The sequence below is a fragment of the Mustelus asterias genome, chromosome 22 (genome assembly GCF_964213995.1).
Source record: "Mustelus asterias chromosome 22, sMusAst1.hap1.1, whole genome shotgun sequence".
NCBI classification, from domain to species: domain Eukaryota; kingdom Metazoa; phylum Chordata; class Chondrichthyes; order Carcharhiniformes; family Triakidae; genus Mustelus; species Mustelus asterias.
In genome coordinates this window covers 20,214,465-20,235,610 of record NC_135822.1, presented here as the reverse complement: position 1 = coordinate 20,235,610, position 21,146 = coordinate 20,214,465, and the positions used below count along the sequence as shown (strand labels likewise).

The following is a 21,146-nucleotide window of genomic DNA, read 5'->3' as shown; positions in this document are numbered from 1 at the left end:
GAAAATCCCCGAGTTGCCACACTCTGGCGCCTGTTCGAGTACACTGAGGCAGAATTTAGCATGACCAAGGCATCTAACCAGCACGTTTTTCAGACTGGGAGGAAACTGGAGCACCCGGAGGAAACCTACGCAGACACGGGGGAGAACGTGCAGACTCTGCACAGTGACCTAAGCTGGGAATTGAACACGGGTCCCTGGTGCGGTGAGGCAGCAGTGCTAACCGTTGTGCCACCATGCAGGTTTTTATCATGGAGCAAGGCCTTTGCAGTATCTCCCAGGCTGTTGCAAGGTCGAGCATATGTGCCGCTTAGTGGGAGTGTTGACCTTGAATCCCAGTGACTGTAGACGTTAGTACCTTCAGGAGAACAAGGGGTGGACCTAATACCCAGCAAGGGTCTGCACCTTTAGGAGGGATGGGAAGTAAATAGAATGTATTATTTTCTGATTGTGGTGCCCAGGGATGCTTGCAATATTCCCTTTACAGTTATTCTTGCTAAACAACCTTCAGCTAAACCTGGCTGTGGACCATATCATAGAAATCATAGAAATCATAGAAACCCTACAGTGCAGAAGGAGGCCATTCGGCCCATCGAGTCTGCACCGACCACAATCCCACCCAGGCCCTACCCCCACATATTTACCCGCTAATCCCACTAACTACGCATCCCAGGACTCTAAGGGGCAATTTTTAATCTGGCCAATCAACCTAACCCGCACATCTTTGGACTAGCCCAGGGGCGGCACGGCAGCACAGTGGTTAGCACTGCTGCTTCACAGCTCCAGGGTCCCGGGTTCGATTCCCGGCTCGGGTCACTGTCTGTGTGGAGTTTGCACATTCTCCTCGTGTCTGCGTGGGTTTCCTCCGGGTGCTCCGGTTTCCTCCCACAGTCCAAAGATGTGCGGGTTAGGTTGATTGGCCAGGTTAAAAAAAAAATTGCCCCTTAGAGTCCTGAGATGCGTAGGTTAGTGGGATTAGTGGGTAAATATGTGGGGGTAGGGCCTGGGTGGGATTGTGATCGGTGCAGACTCGATGGGCCGAATGGCCTCCTTCTGCACTGTAGGGTTTCTATGATTTCTATGATATATATGGTCAGTGAGTAAGTCAGTGCTTGGGAAAACATAAACCTTTCCTGCCATGAACTCATGATCGGAGTAGTAGAATCCAACCTTCTTGCTGCTTCCAATTGCATTTGGAGGCCCATCCTGTCTCACTCAATAAATATACCCAAGTACGTTTAAATGGATTTACACATCTATCTCTCTCGACCTGATCACAAACCTCATTGCTAAGACTTAACCAAAATTTCTCCTCTTTAACATACATTATATATGCAATTGATGTCAACAGTGGCTTGTTACATCTACCGAATTGCTTAATTGGCAGCATTAAGGATGCAAGTTTTCCACCCAAGCTTCTGTGCTGTCACACATTTCCAGCACACTGTCCAATGAACGCTCTACTTTAACTCTCCGCATAAATTCTTCATGTGCCAAATTGATCAGATTGGAATTCAATGACAGAGCAATGGTGTCAATGGCTTACATTCTGGTCTTTTTCCACCCACCCAGTCCCGGCCCGGACAACTTTCATAAAGATAGAAGGAGAGTGGGCTAGTGAATGCTGCAGCAATGATCAGGCCGATTAAGATATGCAAGGACACCTCCTTTTGATTGTTACAGATTTTCACTGGGGTGGGGTGGGGTGGCCTTTGGAAGCTTTTTCTTGCAGCCCAGCTCGAGTGTGGTGAGAACAGTGTTGTGGTACAAGGGTCTGGCATGTAAAAGATTAAAGTGGGACTGAGTCTAGTACGTCCCCACACAGAGGTGTAAGAGAACTTGCATCTCAGGGTCAGTCTAGTTTTTTTTTTTCTTCTTTACAGGGTGTGGTTGTCGCAGACAAGGCTGGCATTGCACTGGAACTGAGTGGCTTGTAAGGCCATTTCAGAGAGCATTTCAGAGTCAACCACGTTGCTGTGGGTCTGGCATCACATAGTCATTGGACAGAGCTGTGTGCACAAGCAAGCATGGAGACAGGTCCTAGCTGGAGCCTTTGCTGTATATATGTATATAGTCCTTGTCGTTAAATACATATGGTTAACTTACTTAAGACTATGAAGACTTCATTAGACCTACTGAAAGATATCCAGCACCCTACAACATGATGAGAATGGAAAAATCCAAAACTGAGCAACACTCAAATCCTGCAAGACTAAAGAAAAATTTGAAGAATCGTTCTGACCTGCCGAAAAGCTTGCAAAGCAGGGGAAAATTGCCAGGGAAAAGCTTCACGCTGAGGGCTGAAATTCCTCATTGTAGCTCAAGACTCCATAGAATCTCTTGAAAGTCCAGCTTCAAATCCCAGAGTGCAGAATCGGGTAACGTAGCAGGTGTGAGCCAAAGCTTTTAAATTCCAGGATAAAGCATGTCCTCAAACTTTTAAATAGTTCAGTGCTCAGAAATTGCTGCTGACAAAACTCCATTGGGAAAACTAGATCTCTGAGTTGGTGTCCGAATGTCCGAACAGCTCGGAGACAAAAATGTTTGTCCACCCATGAGAAATGGGATGGAACAACAGCCACCCATCACCACAACTGTCCAATTGATAAGGAGTAGTTCAATGCCAAGGAATGGGAGAGAAAAAGAGGATAGTATAATACACAGGTTCCAGAATGGCCTCTAAAACAACATAGTTTTCTGCCAAGACAGAGGGTACCACACTTCTGATAGTAGTGTGAATGAGATATGGAAGGGCTATGGGACCTTTGGACCGCCTGAATCAAGGACTTGAAGGGGGAGTATCGGTAGTAGTAATAGTGTAAATACAACTGGTGGAGTAGAGGGTCTGACACACAGTTAATGTGGGACTGAGTACAGGGGCGGCACGGTAGCACAGTGGTTAGCACTGCTGCTTCACAGCTCCAGAGACCTGGGTTCGATTCCCGGCTTGGGTCACTGTCTCTGTGGAGTTTGCACATTCTCCTCGAGTCTGCGTGGGTTTCCTCCGGGTGCTCCGGTTTCCTCCCACAGTCCAAAGATGTGCGAGTTAGGTTGATTGGCCAGGTTAAAAATTGCCCCTTAGAGTCCTGAGATGCATGGGTTAGAGGGATTAGCGGGTAAATATGTGGGGGTAGGGCCTGGGTGGGATTGTGGTCGGTGCAGACTCGATGGGCCGAATGGCCTCCTTCTGCACTGCAGGGTTTCTATGATTTCTAGTACTGCCCACACACTACTGATCTAAAAAACATATCCCTGTCCAGGGGTCAATCCTGTGTTGGTCAGAGCCGTGTGCACAAGCAAGCATAGTAACAGCTCCTAGCATGAAACCTTTTCTTATGTACGTACAAAGAACAGTACAGCACAGGAAACAGGCCCTTCGGCCCTCCAAGCCTGTGCCGCTCATTGGTCCAACTAGACCATTCATTTGTATCCCTCCATTCCCAGACTGCTCATGTGACTATCTAGGTAAGTCTTAAACGATGCCAGCGTGTCTGCCTCCACCACCCTACTTGGCAGCGCATTCCAGGCCCCCACCACTCTCTGTGTAAAAAAACGTCCCTCTGATATCTGAGTTATACCTCGCCTCTCTCACCTTGAGCCCGTGACCCCTCGTGATTGTCACCTCCGACCTGGGAAAAAGCTTCCCGCTGTTCACCCTATCTATACTCTTCATAATTTTGTACACCTCTATTAGGTCTCCCCTCATTCTCCGTCTTTCCAGGGAGAACAAACCCAGTTTACCCAATCTCTCCTCATAGCTAAGACCCTCCATACCAGGCAACATCCTGGTAAACCTTCTCTGCACTCTCTCTAAAGCCTCCACTAGGTAGTGCGGCGACCAGAACTGGATGCAGTACTCCAAATGTGGCCTAACCAGCGTTCTATACAGCTGCAACATCAGACTCCAGCTTTATACGCTATACCCCGTCCTATAAAGGCAAGCATACCATATGCCTTCTTCACCACCTTCTCCACCTGTGTTGCCACCTTCAAGGATTTGTGGACTTGCACACCTAGGTCCCTCTGTGTTTCTATACTCTTGATGGCTCTGCCTTTTATTGTATAACTCCCCCCTACATTATTTCTTCCAAAATGCATCACTTCGCATTTATCTGGATTAAACTCCATCTGCCTTTTCTCCGCCCAATTTTCCAGCCAATCTATATCCTACTGTATTGTCCGACAATGTTCATCGCTATCCGCAAGTCCAGCCATCTTCGTGTCATCCGCAAGCTTACTGATAACACCAGTTACACCTTCTTCCAAATCATTTATATATATCACAAATAGCAGAGGTCCCAGTACAGAGCCCTGCGGAACACCACTGGTGATGTGGAGATGCCGGCGTTGGACTGGGGTAAACACAGTAAGAAGTTTAACACCAGGTTAAAGTCCAACAGGTTTATTTGGTAGCAAAAGCCACACAAGCTTTCGGAGCTGCAAGCCCCTTCTTCAGGTGAGTGGGAATTCTGTTCACAAACAGAGCATATAAAGACACAAACTCAATTTACATGAATAATGGTTGGAATGCGAATACTTACAACTCATCAAGTCTTTAAGAAACAAAACAATATGAGTGGAGAGAGCATCAAGACAGGCTAAAAAGATGTGTATTGTCTCCAGACAAGACAGCCAGTGAAACTCTGTGGGAGTTACAAATAGTGTGACATGAACCCAATATCCCGGTTGAGGCCGTCCTCGTGTGTGCGGAACTTGGCTATCAGTTTCTGCTCAGCGACTCTGCGCTGTCGTGTGTCGCGAAGGCCGCCTTGGAGAACGCTTACCCGAATATCAGAGGCCGAATGCCCGTGACCGCTGAAGTGCTCCCCAACAGGAAGAGATCAGTCTTGCCGGATCATCGACACAGATGCCATCATCTCACGTGAGAACACCGTCCACCAGGTACACGGTACGTACTCTTGCAACTCGGCCAACGTTGTCTATCTGATACGCTGCAAGAACGGATGTCCCGAGGCATGGTACATTGGGGAAACTATGCAGACGCTGCGACAACGGATGAATGAACACCGCTCAACAATCACCAGGCAAGACTGTTCTCTTTCTGTTGGGGAGCACTTCAGCGGTCACGGGCATTTGGCCTCTGATATTCGGGTAAGCGTTCTCCAAGGCGGCCTTCGCGACACACGACGGCGCAGAGTCGCTGAGCAGAAACTGATAGCCAAGTTCCGCACACACGAGGACGGCCTCAACCGGGATATTGGGTTCATGTCACACTATTTGTAACTCCCACAGAGTTTCACTGGCTGTCTTGTCTGGAGACAATACACATCTTTTTAGCCTGTCTTGATGCTCTCTCCACTCACATTGTTTTGTTTCTTAAACCCTTGATTAGTTGTAAGTATTCGCATTCCAACCATTATTCATGTAAATTGAGTTTGTGTCTTTATATGCTCTGTTTGTGAACAGAATTCCCACTCACCTGAAGAAGGGGCTTGCAGCTCCGAAAGCTTGTGTGGCTTTTGCTACCAAATAAACCTGTTGGACTTTAACCTGTTGTTAAACTTCATACTGTGAACACCACTGGTCACAGACCTCCAGCCGGAAAAAGACCCTTTGACTGCTACCCTCTGTCTCCTGTGGCCAAGCCAGTTCTCTACCCATCTAGCCACCTCTCCTTGTATCCCATGAGCCTTAACCTTCTTAACCAACCTGCCATGAGGGACTTTGTCAAATGCCTTACTGAAATCCATATAGACGACATCCACGGCCCTTCCTTCGTCAACCATTTTTGTCACGTACGTAGTCCTTGTTAGTAAATGCAGTTAACCCTTTTTAAGACTACAAAGATTTTAAGACCTACCAAATGGTATCCATAACCCTACAATAAGGCTTAGCTGTTTTGAGTACAGGGATCAATAAGTTGCAGTAAAAGGCTGAATGGAACATGGGGGTCAGATCCCATCACAGGTTAAGTCAAAAAATTGTTCACATTCTCACGTTTCGCTTCTACCCTGGATTCCATGTCTCCATCTGCCCCCAAAACATGGAATGTCTGCCCTTTGCAGTCTTGCTACTTTAAAAATTACTGTCTAAAATGATAGCCACAGCAGCGATTTGGAAACAAACCTGGCTCCCAATTCTACCTCCACCATGAAAATCCAGCCCTTTTTGTTTGTAAATGTCACTCTATGTTGTCTGCAAACCCTGACCTGCAGTAATGCATTGCTCGCAAGCTGGTTATTTGTGTTGCCAATTGAGATTCTGCAAAAGCTACCCCTCCCCTGCTGTGAAGGAGATCCTCTTTATCCGCATGTGTGCATGCACGTGGGGCCAGACGATGTAGGTGGTGTGTAGGAGAAGTAGGGTTAGAGGGGGTGGATAGGAGTGGGACATCAAGTGGAGTGGCATCACCACTAAGCCTGAACGTTCTCTTTTGGCTGCACTTTCCAACATGGGTTACTGAATCATGATGATCAAGAGCAGGAATCCTCATCAATTCATTCAGCCTTTTCCTACACCCACCAGATCCACATTGAACCTCGTTGTGTGACTCAATATCACATGAAGTTGGGTACCAACTAATGGAGCTACTGAAACTTGGGGGAAGGGAGGAAATAAATTGCAACTGGGTTTAATTCTTGGATGTTCTTGGGGACTTTGTGTGCCCATAGCTCCCTCGACGCCACAGCAGGGTTGGCCCACTCAAGGACAGGGGAGGGAATCTATGCGTGGAGCCAGAGGAAATGGGCGAGGTATTAAATGAGTACTTTACGTCAGTATTCACCAAAGAGAAGGACTTGGTGGATGATGAGTCCGGGGAAGGTGTGTAGATAGTTTTAGTCATGTTGAGATCAAAAAGGAAGAGGTATTGGGGTCTTGAGAAACATGAAGGTAGACAAGTCCCCAGGGCCTGATGGGATATACCCCAGAGTACGGAGAGAGGCAAGGGAGGAAATTGCTGGGGCCTTGAGAGAAATCTGCGTATCCTCACTGGCTGCAGGGGAGGTACACTTCAGCAGTCACGGGCATTCAGCCTCTGATCTTCAGATAAGCGTTCTCCAAGGTGGCCTTCACGACACACAACAACGCAGAATCGCTGAGGAGAAACTGATAGCCAAGTTCCGCACACATGAGGACGGCCTCAACCGTGATCTTGGGTTCATGTCACACTATCTATAACCCCCACGACTTGCCTGGGCTTGCAAAATCTCACTAACTGTCCTGGCTGGAGACAATACACATCTCTTTAACCTGTGCTTAACCCTCTCTCCACTTGCATTGTCTGTACCTTTAAAACTTGATTACCTGTAAAGACTCACATTCCAACTATTATTTTGTAAATTGAGTTTGTGTCTTTGTATGCCCTGTTTGTGAACAGAACTCCCACTCACCTGATGAAGGAGCAGGGCTCTGAAAGCTTGTGACTTGTGCTACAAAATAAACCTGTTGGACTTTAACCTGGTGTTGTGAGACTTCTTACTGTGCTTACCCCAGTCCAACGCCGGCATCTCCACATGACGGGGGAGGTCCCAGAGGATTGGAGAATAGCCAGTGTTGTTCCTTTGTTTAAGAAGGGTAGCAAGAATAATCCAGGTAATTACAGGCCGGTGAGCCCTACGTCAGTGGTAGGGAAATTATTGGAGAGAATTCTTCGAGACAGGATTTACTCCCACTTGGAAATAAATGGACACATTAGTGAGAGGCAACATGGTTTTGTGAAGGGAAGGTCGTGTCTCACCAGTTTGTTCGAGTTTTTCAAGGAAGTGACGAAGATGATTGATGAGGGTAGGGCAGTGGATGTTGTCTACATGGACTTCAGTAAGGCCTTTGACAAGGTCCCTCATGGCAGACTGGTACAGAAGGTGAAGTCGCACGGGATCAGAGGTGAGCTGGCAAAGTGGATACAGAACTGACTCAGTCATAGAAGAAACAGGGTAGCAGTGGAAGGGTGTGTTTCTGAATGGAGGGCTGTGACAAGTGCCATTCCTCAGGGATCATTGCTGGGACCTTTGCTGTTTGTAATATATATAAATGATTTGGAGGAAAATGTAACTGGTTTGATTAGCAAGTTTGCGGACGACAGGTTGGTGGATTTGTGGATAGCGATGAGGACTGTCAGAGGATACAGCAGGATATAGACCGGTTGGAGACTTGGGCGGAGAGTTGGCAGATGGAGTTTACTCCGGACAAATGTGAGGTAATGCATTTTGGAAGGTCTAATAAAGATAGGAAATATACAGTAAATGGCAGAACCCTTAAGAGTATTGATAGGCAGAAGGATCTGGGTGTATAGGTACACAGGTCACAAAGTGGCAACACAGCTGGAGAAGGTAGTCAAGAAGGCCTTCATCGGCTGGGGCATTGAGTTTAAAAACTGGCACGTCATGTTGCAGCTTTATAAAACCTTAGTTAGGCTGCATTTGGAATATAGTGTTCAATTCTGGTTGCCACACTACCAGAAGGATGTGGAGGCTTTGGAGAGGGTACAGAAAAGATTTACCAGGATGTTGCCTGGTATGGAGGGCATCAGCTATGAGGAGAGGTTGGAGAAACTTGGTTTGTTCTCACTGGAACGACGGAGGTTGAGGGGAGACCTGATAGAAGTCTATAAGATTATGAGGGGCATGGACAGAGTGGATAGTCAGAAGCTTTTTCCCAAGGTGGAAGAGTCAATTACTAGAGGGCATAAGTTTAAGGCGCGAGGTTTAAAGGAGATGAACAAGGCAAGTTTTTTTACACAGAGTGTAGTGGGTGCCTGGAACTCGCTGCCGGGGGAGGTAGTGGAAGCTGATACAATAGTGAGTTTTAAGGGGCATCTGAACAAATATATGAATAGGATGGGAATAGAGGGATATGGTCCCCAGAAGGGTCGGGGGTTTTAATTCAGTGGGACAGCATGGTTGGTGCAGGTTTGGAGGGCCGAAGGCCTATTCCTGTGCTGTAATTTTCTTTTTTCGCTCTCCTATTAAACATTGTAAGAGTTTTAACAACACCAGGTTAAAGTCCAACAGGTTTATTTGGTAGCAAATGCCATTAGCTTTCGGAGCACTGCTCCTTCGTCAGATAGAGTGGATATCTGCTCTCAAACAGGGCATACAGAGACACAAAATCAAGTTACAGAATACTAATTAGAATGTGAATCTCTACAGCCAACCAGGTCATAAAGATACAGACAATGTGAGTGGAGGGAGCATTAAGACAGGTTAAAGAGATGTGTATTGTCTCCAGACAGGACAGCCAGTGAGATTCTGCAAGTCCAGGAGGCAAGCTGTGGGGGTTACTGATAGTGTAACATAAACCCAAGATCCCGGTTTAGGCCGTCCTCATGTGTGCAGAACTTGGCTATCAGTTTCTGCTCAGCGACTCTGCACTGTCGTGTGTCGTGAAGGCCGCCTTGGAGAACGCTTACCCGAAGATCAGAGGCTGAATGCCCGTGACCGCTGAAGTGCTCCCCCACAGGAAGAGAACAGTCTTGCCTGGTGATTGTCGAGCGGTGTTCATTCATCCATTGTCGTAGCGTCTGCATGGTTTCCCCAATGTACCATGCCTCGGGACATCCTTTCCTGCAGCGTATCAGGTAGACAACGTTGGCCGAGTTGCAAGAGTAGGTACCGTGTACCTGGCAGATGGTGTTCTCACATGAGATGATGGCATCCGTGTCGATGATTCGGCACGTCTTGCAGAGGGTGCTGTGGCAGGGTTGTGTGGTGTCATGGTCACTGCTCTCCTGAAGGCTGGGTAGTTTGCTGCGGACAATGGTCTGTTTGAGGTTGTGCTGTTGTTTGAAGGCAAGAAGTGGGGGTGTGGGGATGGCCTTGGCGAGATGTTCGTCTTCATCAATGACATGTTGAAGGCTCCGGAGGAGATGCCGTAGCTTCTCCGCTCCGGGGAAGTACTGGACGACGAAGGGTACTCTGTCCACCGTGTCCGTCTTCTAAGGAGGTCGGTGCGGTTTTTCACTGTGGTGCGTTGGAACTGTCGATCGATGAGTCGAGCGCCATATCCTGTTATGAGGGCATCTTTCAGCGTCTGGAGGTGTCTGTTGCGATCCTCCTCATCTGAGCAGATCCTGTGTATTCGGAGGGCTTGTCCGTAGGAGATGGCTTCTTTAACGTGTTTAGGGTGGAAGCTGGAGAAGTGGAGCATCGTGAGGTTATCCGTGGGCTTGCGGTACAGTGAGGTGCTGAGGTGACTGTCCTTAATGGTGATGCGTGTGTCCAAGAATGCAACCGATTCCAGAGAGTAGTCCATGGTGAGTCTGATGGTGGGATGGAACTTGTTGATGTCATCATATAGTTGTTTCAGTGATTGTTCACCATGACTCCAAAGGAAGAAAATGTCATCGATGTATCTAGTGTATAGCATCGGTTGAAGGTCCTGTGCGGTAAAGAAGTCTTGTTCGAACCTGTGCATGAAGATGTGTCTCCAAGGCGGCCTTCATGACACACGACAGCGCAGAGTCGCTGAGCAGAAACTGATAGCCAAGTTCCGCACACATGAGGACAGCCGAAACCAGGATGTTGGGTTTATGTCACACTATCAGTAACCCCCACAGCTTGCCTCCTGGACTTGCAGAATCTCACTGGCTGTCCTGTCTGGAGCCAATACACATCTCTTTAACCTGTGCTTAATGCTCCCTCCACTCACATTGTCTGTATCTTTAAGACCTGGTTGGTTGTAGAGATTCGCATTCTAATCAGTATTCTGTAACTTGATTTTGTGTCTCTGTGCCCTGTTTGAGAGCAGATTTCCACTCCATCTGACGAAGGAGCAGCGCTCCGAAAGCTAATGGCATTTGCTACCAAATAAACCTGTTGGACTTCAACCTGGTGTTGTTAAAACTCTTACTGTATTTATCCCAGTCCAACGCCGGCATCTCCACATCATGACTATTAAACACTACCAGGGCAGATGCAGGACAAGATAAATACATAGCAAATCTCTCTTTACATTGTCCCTATTAAATACACTCGAGGCAGGTACCAGGGTTAGATTTTGAGTCGAGCAGCTCCATGCAGAGTTTCCATATTAAACCAGTGTCATTTTCATTTCTCTACAACCATTTAATATGTGTGAGGCAAACTGTCTTAAGTTTAAGTTTGTTTTTTTAAAGTTTATTTATTAGTGTCACAAGTAGGCTTAACGCTGTAATGAATCTGCTGTAATGAATGAAAATCCCCCAGTCGCTACACTCCAGCACCTGTTCGGGTACACTGAGGGCGAATTTAACATGGTCAGTGCACCTAACCAGCACGTCTTTGGGATTGTGGGAGGAAAGTGGAGCACCTGGAGGAAACCCACGCAGACATGGGGAGAACGTGCAAACTCCACACAGACAGTGACCCAAGTCGGGAATCGAACCCGGGTCCCTGGCGCTGTGAGGCAGCAGTGCTAGCCACTGTGTCACCGTGCCATCCTAACTGTCATAATTTGAAGATAAAGGTAGATCAATGCTTTGGGTGAGATCCATTTTCTGAATAAGGTTCCTTCCCCTCCAAACTAACAACTATTTGTGCTCTGGAGCTGCTGATTGACAGTGCAGCAGATTTAATTCTTGTGGACCTGTACCAAAAGAGAGACATGTTTGTATTATGTATATTGGATTACACAGACTGAGACAACAGTGTTCTAACTCTGCTCCTGTGACTGTGTTTAACTGACCACCCCTCCTAGGCAATTTTATAGCGTTGTGTGTGTTTGACTAACTGTGATTATCAGCAGTCTTCCCGTTACATTGGAGTTTATCTCCGTACACCGAGGCCCAGGATCACGGGGCAATGGATAATTAGCAGCAACAAATCTCAAAAGGATTATAAGAGCTGAACAAGGGTGAGGAGAAAAATGAGAGTTTCTAGAAGCTGTTGGGAATTTTGATTTTCCTTCGCTGACCTTTTAAATTTTTGAATCTGTTCCCATTCGGAGGAAAGGTCAGTGTTCTGACGATAGACTCCACTCCTGCTCGTGAAGCAGACCATTTAAAAAATACAATTGTTGCTTAGCTTTATTATATTGGAACAAATCTACATTTTATACCATGCTGTGTGGTTAACATGCATTCTCCTGGATTGTGGCATCCTGACTTTCAGTTGGAAACCTAGTCAGATCCCTCATGCCAGACAGGCAGCTTTGAAACAATTTTCCCCTCCTGTTTTCTGACCACCTGCCTTGAGCGAGGCTTGTAGCTGAACCTGATTCTATCCTTACTGGCCTCCACCTGGGTCACACTTTCCAGAGAGATTGGGAGTAGTAACTGTTTGAATTCATGTTTTGTCACTCTCTAGCCCAAGATTAATGAGGCTGCCTCTTTCACCCTCTTCTAGTGCCACTCCTGGAATCGACAAACTCAGTGTGCGCTGCAAATCAATTCCAGCATTTTGTGGCCTGTATAGCCCACTGCCTTCAGCCGCTGAGCCGCTGCAGTATCTGTACCGCCTCTGCTGTAAAAGCAGCCATTCTGTGTTCCTATGGAAGATATCCAGATACAGCATACAAATCACTAAAAAGTTAACAAAAGGGCTTTATGAAATGTTGGCCTTTATCTCTAAAAGGCTGGAATACACCGACGAGGAAGTGATGCTTCATGAACAGAGTATTGATCAGGCTCCTTTTGGAGCACTGCATTTAAACACAAAACACCAGTCACCAGATGTCCTTGAGGGTACAGTGAGCAACTACAGTTCCCAAACATGCTAAGCATTTTGATGCACAGGAGTTAGGAATTCCCTGTGGGTATAAGTGAGCAGCTCAGTGGTTAATGCTGCCTTTAAGTTGCTTCAGGCAGAAAACAAAAGACTGTTGTGTTCTGGTCACAAAAGCTCAGCATGATGCACCCACGTGCAAATTGTTTAAATTGTCAGTTTTACAGACTGAGTGGAGAATGCCAGAGCTTGTACAGCCCCGGCCTTGGGCCAACCTGCTAGACTTTAGGGAAGGAAATTAATATGATGTTTGTAATGTGAATACATCTGCCACAGCTAATAAATGTAACTGTCCTTAAAATTGCTGGAAGGCAGGGTTGTGGCAGCATTTACTAGGATCTTTGGGGAAAGAGTGGGAGTTGGGGAGAGGGCTGTATATGCCTTCTGGAGGGGAAAAAGTAACTTGTGCAGGTTGTCAGTTGATATTTGGTATCTTGTGCCAATATTTTGGGGGTTTTTATCTAAGTTTATTTATTAGTCAAAAGTAAGGCTTACATTAACATTGCAATGAAGTTACAGTGAAATTCCCCTAGTTGCCACACTCCGGCGGTTGTTCGGGCCAATGCACCTAAACAGCACGTCTTTCAGATTGTGGGAGGAAACCGGAGCACCTGGAGGAAACCCACGCAGACACGGGGAGAACGTGCAAACTCCACACAGACAGTGACCCAAGCCGAGAATCGAACCCAGGTCCCTGGCGCTGTGAGGCAGCAGTGCTAACCACTGTGCCACCATGCTGCCCCAGAAAGGAGTGTGCTACATTTGTCTGAACCCTACCCCTTTCCACAGCCATGCTAACCCAATACATTCACAGAGATTTCAGTAGATTCTTTCATTAAGCCTGATGAGTGATTTCCTCTTGTAGGTGAGACTATGAACTCTATTAGTCACTGGGAGAACAGTGTGATTTAGTGGGTGAGAGGCAAGATCAAAATGACTGCCTTTGACATCTTAAAGTCTTTAAATTATTAAAATTTATTTATTAGTGTCACAAGTAGGCTTACATTAACACTGCAATGCAGTTACTGTGAAAATCCACTGGTTGCTACGCTCCGGCACCTGTTCGGGTACACTGAGGGAGAATTTAGCATGGCCAATGCACCTAACCAGCATGTCTTTTGACTGTGGGAGGAAGCTGGAGAACCTGGAGGAAACCCATGCAGGCACGGGGAGAATGTACAGACTCCGCGCAGAGTGACCCAAGCCAGGAATAAAATCTAGGTCCCTGGCACTGTGAGGCAGCAGTGCTGACCCTGTGCCACCGTGCCACCCGAGACAGCATTTGACAGAGTGACATCAAGGAGTCCAAGCAAAGTTCACAGCAGTTGAAATCACTGGGAAACTCGCCAATTGTTGGAGCCATATCCACTGCAAAAGAAGATGGTTGTTGGAAACTAATCATCTCGACCCCCAGTATATCACAGCAGGAGTTCCTCAAAGTAACAACTTAGGCCATCACCTCCTGCTGTTTCATCAATGATCTTCCTTCCATCAGAAGTGAGGATGTTTACTGAGGGTTCCACAGTGTTCAGTGCCATTCACAATTCCTTAGATACTGAAGTTATGGTGAATCGTCATAAGACACTGGTTTGGCCTCAACTTGGACCACATTTCAGGAAGGATATGAAGGCATTAGAAAGGATGCAGAAAAAATGGTTCTGAGGATGAAAGGCTTCAATTACAGGGATAGAATAGCTAAGTTGGGCTGTTCTTTGAGAAGAGAAGATTGAGAGGAGATTTGATAGAAGTGTGCAGAATCATGAAGAGTATGGTCTGGACAAAGTAGATAGGGAGAAACCGTTTCCATTGGCAAAAAAGTTTGAGAATCAGAAGGCTTACATGGACCAAACAAGTTAAACGGCAGTCTCCAATGCTGTAACTATTCTTTAATTCTGTGGCATAGTCTATGCATGCATACACAAAGACCTGGAAAATATTCAGGTTTGGCTGATAAATGGCAAGTAATGTTGATGCCATAGAAATGCCAAGTAATGGTGCCTCCCCCTGGCATTCAATGACATCACCATCACTGAATCCCCCCACTGTTAACTTCTGGGAGTTATCATTGACCAGGAACTTATCTGAACAGGTCAGAGGCTGGGAATTCCGTGCTGCATAACTCATCCCCTAACTCCTCAAAGTATTTTCACTGTCTACAAGATACAAGTGAGGAATGTGATAGAATATGCTTGCCGTGTTGAATGCAGCTCTAAAAAAATTACTCGAGAAGCTTGACACATTCCAGGACAAAGCAGCTTGATTGGCACTCCATCACCAGTTTAAGCATTCATTCTCTCCACACTGGTGCCTAATGGCAGCAGACTACCATCCGCAAGATTCACAGCAACAACTTGCCAAAACTCATTTGATAGCACCTTACAAACCTGCAGCTTCACCACTTAGGAGCAAGGACATCAGGCATATGGGAACACCACCACCTGCAAGTTCCACATTCATCATGATTTGGAAATATATAGTCTTCACTGATACTGGGTCAAAATCCTGAAACTCCTTCCCCAATAGTGCTGAGTATGTACCTACCTCGCATAGACTGCAGTCGTTCAAAAGATGGCTCATCAGCACTTTCTCAAGGATAATTAAGGATGTACAATAAATGTCAGCTTTGGTCGTGCTGCACGCATCCCATGAATGGATAACAAAAATGAGAAATTTCTTCCCTGACAGCATTGTGAATCTACCTCAGAGGGTTGTGGATGATTAGTTGTTGACTCTATCCAACGCTCAGATCAACATATTCTTGGCATCTAAAGGAGCCAAGGGGAATAGGGGTTGGATTGGAAATTAGACTTGAGGTCAAAGATTCGTCATTGTCATAATGAATGATGGAGCAGTCTTGAAGAGCTGCATGGCCGCCTCCTGCTCCTACATCTTGAGTCACTGCAGGTCCAGGGGAGCGTAATAGATGAGACCTTGAGCTCTATTCTGTGAGCCAATGAGCTATCAAGGAAAATCACTGAGTGAAATCATGAGTTCTGTATTGTACCAGGATGCCAGAGAGAGCAGGTTGGGTGAGATTGAGCTCAGTAGTCACTGGGCATCAGGGGAAGTCAGTGGGTTAGACTGAAATTCCGCACAATACTCCCAGCAACTGTGCATTTCAGGGTGTAAAATGTATGAAGAATGGGAGGTTCACATAGTTCATTGCTGGCAGTTGCTTGCTGACAGATGACATGGAGCTAATTAGTACTGTCATTTCTTGGCATCAGTCTCAACCATTGTCAGGAAGATGCTGTAAATTGAATTTGATTTGATTTATTATTGTCACGTATTAACATACAGTGAAAAGTCTTGTTTCTTGCACGCTACACAGACAAAGCTTATCATTCATAGGGAAGGAAAGGAGAGAATGCAGAATGTAGTGTTACAGGCATAGCTAGGGTGTAGAGAAAGATCAACTTAATGCAAGGTAAATCCATTCAAAAGTTTGACAGCAGCAGGGAAGAAGCTGCTCTTGGATCGGTTGGTACCTGACCTCAGACTTTTGTATCTTTTTCCCGACGGACGAAGGTGGAAGAGAGAATGTCCGGGGTGCGTGGGATCCTTAATTATGCTGGCTGCTTTCCCGAGGCAGCGGGAAGTGTAGACAGAGTCAATGGATGGAAGGTTGGTTTGCGTGATTGGATTGGGCTACATTCACAACCTTTTTGGTTCCTTGCGGTCTTGGGCCGAGCAGGAGCCATACCAAGCTGTGATGCAACCAGAAAGAATGCTTTCCATGGTGAGAGTCATAGCTGACGTGCCAAATTTCCTTAGTCTTCTGAGAAATTAGAGGCGTTGGTGGGCTTTCTTAACTATAGTGTCAGCATGGGGGGGGACCAGGACAGGTTGTTGGTGATCTGGACACCTAAAAACTTTGAAGCTCTCGACCCTTTCTACTTCATCTCCATTTATGTAGACAGGGGCATGTTCTCCTTTATGCTTCCTGAAGTCGATGACAATCCCCTTCGTTTTGTTGACATTGAGGGGGAGATTATTGTTGCCGCATCACTTCACCAGATTCTCTATTTCATTCCTGTACTCTGTCTCGTCATTGTTTGAGATCCGACCCACTATGGTGGTGTCGTCAGCAAACTTGAAGATTGAATTGGAGGGGAATTTGGCCGCATAGTCATAGGTGTATAAGGAGTATAGTAGGAAGCTGAGAACACAGCCCTGTGGGGCACCGGTGTTGAGAATGATTGTGGCGGAGATGTTGTTGCTGACTGATTGTTGGTCTGTGAGTTAGGAAGTTCAGGATCCAGTTGCAGAGGGAGGTGCCGAGGCCCAGGCCATGGAGTTTGGAGATTAGTTTCGTGGGAATAATAGTGTTGAAGGCTGAGCTGTAGTCAATAAATAGGAGTCTGACATAGGTATCCTGTTATCTCGGTGTTCCAGGGTTGAGTGCAGGGCCAGGGAAATGGCGTCTGCTGTGGACCTGTTGCGGCGGTAGACAAACTGTAGTGGATCCAGATAGTCCGGGAGGCTGGAATTGATTCGTGCCATGACTAACCTTTCAAAACACTTCATAATGATGGATGTCAGAGCCACCGGCTGATAGTCATTAAGGAATTGGGAATGAAATTGTAATTTCCAACATTGATGCAACTGGGGTCTAAATTTCAGCAGCCATCCTCTGACTTCTGGCCTGTTTTATAAATGTTAACAACATCCTGGCTAATGCTGCTCTTATTTTCCATTGCAGGGTTGTGAAGGAAGAAATTTCAGACGACAATGCGAAGTTACCGTGCTTCAATGGGAGAGTGGTCTCGTGGGTAAGTAAATGATTTTGAGGTGAGGAATTGGTGGTGGGGGGACCATGCGATAGGGGAAGGGGTGGTGCATCTCTGAGTTTGAGTTGTTAACCCAGTGGAATATTCAGATCATTTCCTGGACTCAGTATCTGTCTTGACACAGGTTTTATTGAAATTAGAAACAAAAGCACGAGATGCTGGAAACACTCAGCAAGTCAGGCAACACCTCTAGTGAAAATAGAGCAGTTGCTGTCTCAGCTGTGACGCATTGGTTTGGGAGGAACAATAATGAAAAGACATTGAAGGCTGTGAGGGAACAGAGAGACCCTGAAGTTCAATTTAAAAAACTGGGGAAAGTGAGACTGTAGATAAATAAAGCTATGAAATGAACAGTACTGTTTTTTGGGTTTTATAAATGGGATGTAGAGTACAAGAGTAAATAAGTGTAACTGATAAATTTAAATAAACATTGATTAGGCCAAGGTTAGAGATTGTATGCAGTTTTTGGTCCCCATTATAGAAAGTATATAAAACCAAAGGGTACAATTTTGGGGCCTTGCTGAGATTGGGAAGAAGGTGATTGGGGCTGAATAGAGACACTGGCCAGAGTGCCAGTTTCCTGACACTATTTCTGGTGCTAGCCATTTTAGGGAGATGCTTTCGGAGCCTGGCAAGGCTGCCCACCTCCCGGAACGCAACAATTATTCTGTTTCTCCGTACAGATGCTGCCTGACCGCTGAGTATTTCCAGTGTTTTCTGTTTTAATTTATGTTACTAATTGGCTGCTCATTGGCAGCTCTTCTGACTGAAGCAGCATTTGGAAATTATCAATCCTGACCTCCTGCGCTCAGTAACCAAGTGGAGCCATGCACATTGTACTATTTGCTTTTTACACACCTACAGCTAGTAACTGGACCTCTGGTCTCCAGATCTTTCAATTTTCTTTTCTTTTCTTTTATTTATTTATTCTTTTAAGTGAGTGTTGCTGGAAAGGCCAGCATTTATTACCTAATTGAACTGAGTGGCATGCTGGGTCATTTCAGAGTTCAGAGAGAGACCATTTGGCCCATCAAGTCTCCGCCAACAACAATCCCACCCAGGCCCTATCCCCATATATTTACCCCGCTAATCCGTCTAACCTACGCATCCCGGGACACTAAAGGGGCGATTTAGCTTGGCCAGTCAACCTAACCCACACAACTTTGGACTGTGGAGGAAACTGGAGCACCCAGAGGAAACCCACGCAGACACGGGGAGAATGTGCAAACACAGACAGTGACCCAAGCTGGGAATCGAGCCCAGGCCCCTGAAGCTGTGAAACAGCAGTGCTAACCACTGTGCCACCGTGTCGCCCCATGGGATTTGAACTCCTGTCCCCAGAATGTTAGTCAGGGCTTTGGGATTACTCATCCAGTGATTACCACTATACCACTGTTGCACCCTGCAATGATATCGGGGAGATGTTTTACTTTTGGGTTGGGGGATGGGGTGGGGTGGTAGGCACAGAAGTGGATGTGTGCAAAGATTTACTATGTTGTCTCGTGTACAGGTTCTTCAGCTCCATCCCTTAACTGAGCTATTTTTCTCGAGAAAAGTTGGGGGCGTGGTGGCAGCAGGACTACCCACCCATATTGGATGGGTACCTGATTCAAATAGTTAAGGGCCTATTGAGACCTGTGGTTGTAGGCGGGATAGAATTTTCCTGTTGGCCACTGGATCCTTGAAAACAATTGGAAACAGCATGGCTCCCCAAATTGGCCTCTTGGTGGCAGAGCGTGGGTGCTCCAGACAGGTTGACAGGCCCTCCTGACTGCCTGGCTTCAGCTAGAGCTGCAGCTCATCCTGTGGAAAGATTCTTCTTTCCCCTCCCCCCCCCCAACAATGGTGGCCAATTTTTTAATTTTAAATTTAGGAAGGTTGGAGAGAGAGCACTTTGGTTTTGGGTGCTCTCTTCCTCCCTCTCATCCCTGCGAAGGCATCCTACTGCTGCTTCCGAACTGGAGAGCCTCTTATAGACTTGCCAACTTCGAGAGCCCATCCTCTGACCACTAATTGGCCAATTTGGGGAAAGCCACAAATGAGTGACTGTTCCCCATACAGTGTGGGCTTCTGAGCCCCATTTGAGCTTGAAGCCCATGTTGAAAATCTTCCCCATACTGTTTGGTGTAAGACTTTAAAAGTTCCTGTATTTATTTTTAAAAGAGAATGAAAGGCTGGGTGCTAAGAGAGCTGGACAAGAAGGGATAAAAGTTGGGGAGGATCGTCAGTGCTGAGGCACCTATTTCAGTGCAAAGGTGTAATGATAGATAGTGTATTAGAGCTGCTGTGCTCTTCAGTCCTGCCACCCCACAATCAAAAGAGATTGCTTTGATATATGAGGATTGGATGAGGATTGACTGGGGCCAGGGTACTTTAATCGCAGTGCTCTGACTATGTTAATTAACAGTAATACTGACAGGACCTTTAGACGGCATGTTTATTGGACTGTGCGTAAACTGCATTAGCAGATTAGATGTGAGCTTTACTGCTGCTCTGAGGCATCAAAATTGTTGCAGGGGAGGTCTCTGTAGGAATGGAGTGGAATTGGTTGGAATTTGACGCAGGCTGATGTGAAGCATAAGCACCAGCATGGACCAATTGGGCCGAATGGCCTGTTTCTGTTCTGTAGATGTGATGTAATGTACTTACTTACACGGACTAACTGTAGCAGAAGACACTGAATATCTTGCAAGATTTCCAGAAAATCAAGCAAGGAAATCAATATTTCCATTTATTATCATCTTGAGAAGCACGAAAAGCAAGGTCAATGAAAGATGAGCTGTTTGGTCAGTTATTTTCACAACAAACCCAGTCTGAGAAAAATCCAGAGGAGAAACCTTCTGGTTTCCCCGGGGGCAACTGGAACTGGGTGGATCTAAAGGTTTGGACGTTGATCCCTTTGACTAATGGGTCACAGATAACAACATAACATTTTCTGTTTTGATTTGGGATTTTCAGCATTCAGTGTTTTGCTTTTAGAAACATAGAAACATAGAAACCCTACAGTGCAGAAGGAGGCCACTCGGCCCATCGAGTCTGCACCGACCACAATCCCACCCAGGCCCTACCCCCACATATTTTACCCGCTAATCCCTCTAACCTACGCATCCCAGGACTCTAAGGGACAATTTTTAACCTGGCCAATCAACCTAACCCGCACATCTTTGGACTGTGGGAGGAAACCGGAGCACCCGGAGGAAACCCACGCAGACACGAGGAGAATGTGCAAACTCCACACAGACAGTGACCCGAGCCGGGAATCGAACCCGGGACCCTGGAGCTGTGAAACAGCAGTGCTAACCACTGTGCTACCGTGCACTGCTTTATTCGTTGAACTAGTTTACTTGTGAAACCGTGACTAATCATTGCACTTTTGCCAGTGAAGTGGTGATAAGTTGAGCGAGTGGAGGGGTGGATGTGACAGATTGGATTGTGCTTTGTGTGTGTCTGGTTGGTAATGCAAGGACCTGCACTACCTTAGCAAAAGATTGCCCAATAGGGAAACTATTCTACCGGTGAAAAATGTATTGCCCTTTTTAAACTTGTATTCTTGCACTTGACAGATTGCAGGATCCAAAATGCTATGACTGCATATCCAGTAGTGCGCTATGGAGAAATAGCCTTCTTACAACCATTTTCAAATACCATGCAACTAAAATACACTTCCAATTACTTTAGAGTCCAAGAATGTGCATCTATA

The 21,146-nt window shown here is 46.4% G+C and overlaps 1 protein-coding gene across 2 annotated transcripts in view; it reads left to right on the top strand.

Annotated features, from left to right (window-relative positions):
- The window catches only part of LOC144509888 (segment polarity protein dishevelled homolog DVL-1-like), a 135,118-nt gene that overhangs the window by 19,399 nt on the left and 94,573 nt on the right, over positions 1-21,146 (top strand). For both annotated transcript variants that reach the window (XM_078238835.1, XM_078238836.1), the window contains exon 2: positions 17,359-17,428. In XM_078238835.1, coding sequence (XP_078094961.1) covers positions 17,359-17,428 — 70 coding nt within the window. The remainder of the gene's footprint in view (positions 1-17,358; positions 17,429-21,146) is intronic.